A 5,014-nucleotide genomic window follows, 5' to 3' on the forward strand; every position below is an offset into this window, starting at 1 on the left:
TCCCCCGCTACTCCACGGAGGCGGTCGCGCCCCTCTCGCCCCCACGGGCGGCGGCAGCGGTCGGCCAACGGTTCATTTTCTCCTCTAATTGCCGACTAATTTCGCGAGCGCATGCACGAAGTGGCGTGCGCACGACCGCACGGCGGCTGCAGCCCGTAGTACCGTACGGGCGCTCCGGTCGGCCGGCGGCCCGCCTCAGTAGAGCGCAGGGGGATCGCGCGCGGCAACAGAGCAGCATAGAGGGCCTCGGATGACGGAACGGTCAGCGATCCCGCACGGCACCTACCCGCCCACCCATTACCGCCCATACTCCCCCTCGGGCGTTCCCTTTTCACCTCCCCGCGACGTCAACGAGGTGCATTTGCACTGCAAAGGGCTTGACGTATGGAAATGGAATTAATGGAGTCCACACGGCACGGTGCTGCTACAGCTGTATCAAAAGGAGAAAACAAAAGGAAAAAATAATCACGGTAATAATGGGGGCAAGTACGAGGGCATGTGTGTGTATGCCACTTTTTTTGTTTGCGTGTGTGTGTGTTTTTGTTTTTTTGTACCCCCGCGGCATCACGTCAGATTATCTTCGCGGAATTATATACCCAACCCGTCCCCCCCCCCTTTTCCCCTCTCGCGTAACGAGAAAGAGGGATGGAGAGATGGACAGAATGAAAGAGATGCAAAGAGGAGAGCCCCCTGCCCCTTCCCCTTCACACACACTTCCTCCTTCCCCTTTCATTCACCGCGCGCATGCTAGTACTCACCATGATGAGTTTCTCGTACTCTTCCTCGATGTGGCTGCCGTTGAAGGCGCGCTGGGTGCCGCGCGTGTCCGGGAAGTAGAAGCCCGGCTTGCAGACGCACAGGTAGGAGCCGCGGCGAAAGCCCAGCCCCGCGATGGGCACGCACTGCAACACGAGAGTAAATAAAAAGTTTAGTTTCGCCGTTATCGAGACTTTTTCGCAGAGACTTGTTTATTTCGTTGCGGTGTGAGCACGAAGACGTTTGGCAGTCTTTGCGATTTCTATGCTTTCAGGACACGCTATGCCTTTATGAAAGGATTTGAAGGCTGTCACAGTTTTGTTGAAGTGCTTGCACCCCTATCTCATACTCAGGCCAAAATTTAATTTTTAATGATGCCCTAATTACTTTCATTTGCATCACTTTACCTCGGTTGTCCTCTTCTTGCACTTGTCGGAGGCGGCGAAGATGTTGAGCTGCGTGGAGCCTTCCGGCAGCGGGCACTGGTCGATGTCGACGCGCCGCAAGTCGATGTCGATGCCGCTCGTGCCCCTGGAGACAGACGAAGGTGGCGCCCGCCAGAGCGATAGTGTTAACGAGCCAAAGCCGCTTAGATAGTTTGAAAGCCGGTTAAGGGAAGAGGGCTTGCTGCGTCGAGTCGCGGGCCGCGGCTTGCGCTGGGCGGCGCGGGGGCGGCGCGGGGGCGGCGCGGGGGCGGCGTGGTGTGACTTGTCCCGCCTACAAGCGAGTTAGCAAGTTTTGGCCGCCAGACTATTAGAGGCACTCATTACGTCGGCGGCAAGCTTCTTAGTGGATCATCCAGTTAGCACCGCGCCGCCCCGCCGCCGCACCCGGCCGCCTCGCGCGTCGAGTCACCGCACCACACCGCCTTCACACCTACGTCGGGGTTTCGCGTCCGCCGCCTGGAAAGGAACGTCAGGCGAGGCGGCGCGGGGGCGGTCGATTCGACTGTGTCCTGCGCAGCTTCGACTGCGGAAAAAAAAGCGCGACCTAGCAAAGCAGCTGTTCTTGATTAAATTAAGCGCTGTAAACTCAACCGAATCTATCACAATATGAAGGTAAGAAAATTGGAGACAGAAACAAGAACGTGGCCTTTTCATTAAAGTACCGAACGGATTTGATTTAAGGGTAAACAATGGCATACATTGACTAGTTTCAAGGACACTTTTTTCCTAGGGTGTACGGGAGCTGCTGAGCTACTGCTCAGCTAGCGTCCGGTCTCTCCCCCCAAACTCTCACACACCCGTTCCCGTTTCCCACCGCTGCTGCCGCTTTTGGAAACTGCGCGGTTTATGCAACAATATCCCTCCCTCCTGTCATCGCAGCATGCCTGGCGCCCTGGTCGAGCAAAACATCGCGTCAAACGTCGTGCGAAAACGCATCGACCAAACTGTGGTGTGTTTCGAGTGGGAGAAGGGAGTGACGGGTAGGTATGGATTGGGTCCTAGCTGCTACGCTGCGGTCGAGAGCAAGAAAGCAGAGCGTTACCAAGCCGGCTGCGGGCAGTTGTAGTTATGAGCAAAAACTTAGGACAACAACTGTCACTTTGACAAAGACCTGGCGAACATACTGCAAACACATCGTGTGTTGTCGTTGTTTTGAGTCCACTCATTGCATGAGATAAAGGTCATGATATTTTCATTCGAAAATTTGCACAACTATGCCGAATACATTTTGCACATTTATTTGCGCAAATGTACAATCGGATAAACTCTGCATATAATGAGCTTAAATCATAATTTGCACAAACGTGTGCAAAGTAGTTTTTTTTTTTTTTTTTTTTTTACCGGCGTAGTATTTTTTGGAGCAGCACACAATAATAGGAAAGTTGACGGGGTGGAGACACGACGAGGAGTGGCTGTGACCGCCCCGAGCAGCCCGCCCCGGCAGCGCCATCGCTCTCCCCGCCAGGGGCACGTCGTCAGCGCGGAGCTCGGCACCGCCCGCCGGCATTTGTCTCGTTGCGAAGGACGAGAAACAGGTCGCTTTGTGGTGCAGCAATGACGCGTGAAGAAGGAAGGGAGGGAGGGAGGGAGGGGGAAGGCTGCCGTGCAGTGGGCGGGCCTAGCAGCGCCAGGGCCTGCTGACGGCTTGGCTCGTGGCTGCCGTCCGAACCAGAGGATCATCAGTTTTCACTGGAGGATGTAATCGGATGTAGACCGACAGTCTCCCCTACGCAAGGCGCGTGGCGTAGCCTCGAGGAGGAGGAGGTCCCGCTTAACAAGTTGGTCGTGTTTACTTTTGCACGAGAGGGTGCAGAAGGGCTGTGGGGGAGCAGGCAGGAGCTGCTGTGGCGCAGCACGCATAGCTGTCAGCAGATCAGCTGCGGTCACGACGACAAGAAGCAGGCGGTCGAGACGGCGGAGGCGCGGTTAAGGCACCAAAGAAAAAAAAAAGGTCGTCATCCAATTTCAGAGAGTCGTCTATTTTCTCAAGGAAACACGCCGCCGCCGCCGCCCACCGCCCGAGAGAAAGGAGCTGCTGCGTAAGAGGAAGAAGGGGGACGCCCGGGGGACGCTTGATGATGCCTTTGACCGACTGCAGTCGAGTGAAAACGAGTAGAGAGACTCATTGTCAACGGCCGAGGCCTTTTGCTTCGCAGCCGCCGCCGCTGCTGCCCCAACTCGCGCCGGGAGTGGCCGCGCGTCCCAGCGGGGCGGGGCGTGAATTGCAAAAAAGGAAAATGAACCCCGCCGAAGTTGCCACGAGAACAAGTTGGGTCAATTTAATTGCATGAGAGCTGCGCGAGAGCGCAAGCGCGCGCGGGAGCTGATGCAGCTTCACTTCGCACATCATTTGTAAAAAAAAATAATTGGAAACAAATCTACTTTGTCAACCACCATTTTTTATATTCGGCGTGTTTTAAGTTTAATACAAATTGCGTCCTTGAAATTTATTTTTAACACCGTGATGATGGCGGGATCTGGATTGCAGATTCAATCAACGTTATTTTTACAGGTCTGACTATACCACATTCCGCGATGAGCGTCTCGTCGCAGGGTCACGCAGAAGGGAGGGGGTGCACCCCCAGCAGCAGCACCCTCACTGCACCCGGGGCTTGTTTTGTCCCGCCAACGCCACACCCGTCTCCTCGGCTCTCCAAAACAAATAGAATCGCAAGCCGGGCGCGCCGTGCGCAACGCTTCCTGATTTATGACAGCCAGGGACCTCACGGCTGCTCGGCGCTCCTCTCGGCCATCGCTGCAAACACAGCAACACAGAGCGGCAAGAAGGAATAAGGCGAGAAGAAAGGAGGTGGAGGAGCAAAAATGGCCACCGGTCGACCTCGGAAATCACAACAATAAAATAGAAAAGCATTTTGACTTACAATTTAATTTAACGACATGTAAAGGTTCGTAAGTCTTTTAGAACACCGGCATGGATTAGAACGCGATTTTTGTCCCCTTCCTCTCGACGGCTACCTTCTTAGACCGCTTGATCCTCAAAGAGATGGCGGCAACACGTTTCCAGTCCCACTTCCGGAATGAGAGACGGCTGCGAAAAAATGACGACAAACAACAACAAAAACAACAACAGGGAGACAGGAATGAGGAGGGGGGCTTTTACGAAAGATGAACATGTGATGGATATCTGCTCGCCGCCGGCCGGACCCGACCGCGGCGTGGAAAAGTGAAAAATGAGGACGACGAAAACAATGAGCAGAAGCGGCAGCTGCGCGGCGAAGCGCACAGACACCCACTTTTTTTTAACGTGTAAAAAAACAAAAAAAAACTTTACTGCCTCCCTTCCCACGCTCGAAAAAGCCGCCGACGCCCGAGCCTCTCCGCAGCTAACCGACCGAAACAAGCGCCATTTGTTCAATTTTTTTTTTCGAGCGCGGAATTTATACCCCTGAAAACTATCCGAAGGTCACTTTCCTCGCTGCTCTTGCTGCCCGCGTTATTTGATCTAGTGCGCGCAACAGCTATCCCACATGAACGGTCGCCGCGTAGCATTCCGCGGAATACCATACCCGCGCGCGCGTGCGTTAGTCTCGTCTTTTTTGTGCTGCAGTTCGGCTTGCTCGCCACACACCGCCCGCCCCGCCCCGCCCCGCCACCGCGCGCGCTCTCGCGGCCAAGAATTTGCAGCAGAGTTGTTAATCACCCTTTATTGGCCGAGCGAGCAGCTATGTCCGATAGGGGTGATGTATGATGACGGGGCTGTCACTTCAGCCCGGTCTGCCGCCTGACTGCTGCCGGGCGCAGGGCAGAAGAGAGGGAGGAAAGAGCGGGAAAGGGGGGAGAGGGATGGACAG

At 55.1% G+C, this 5,014-nt stretch overlaps 1 protein-coding gene across 1 annotated transcript in view; it reads right to left on the reverse strand.

Moving 5' to 3' along the window:
- LOC113210928 (uncharacterized) overlaps positions 1–5,014 on the reverse strand; it is a 239,936-nt gene that overhangs the window by 51,599 nt on the left and 183,323 nt on the right. The window contains exons 4-5 of the mRNA XM_052267464.1: positions 1,164–1,287; positions 759–902 (exon numbers count right to left, since the gene is read on the reverse strand). Coding sequence (XP_052123424.1) covers positions 759–902; positions 1,164–1,287 — 268 coding nt within the window. The remainder of the gene's footprint in view (positions 1–758; positions 903–1,163; positions 1,288–5,014) is intronic.

This window comes from Frankliniella occidentalis, unplaced genomic scaffold (assembly GCF_000697945.3).
Source record: "Frankliniella occidentalis isolate FOCC.00 unplaced genomic scaffold, Focc_3.1 Scaffold53, whole genome shotgun sequence".
In the NCBI taxonomy this organism is placed as follows: Eukaryota; Metazoa; Arthropoda; class Insecta; order Thysanoptera; family Thripidae; genus Frankliniella; species Frankliniella occidentalis.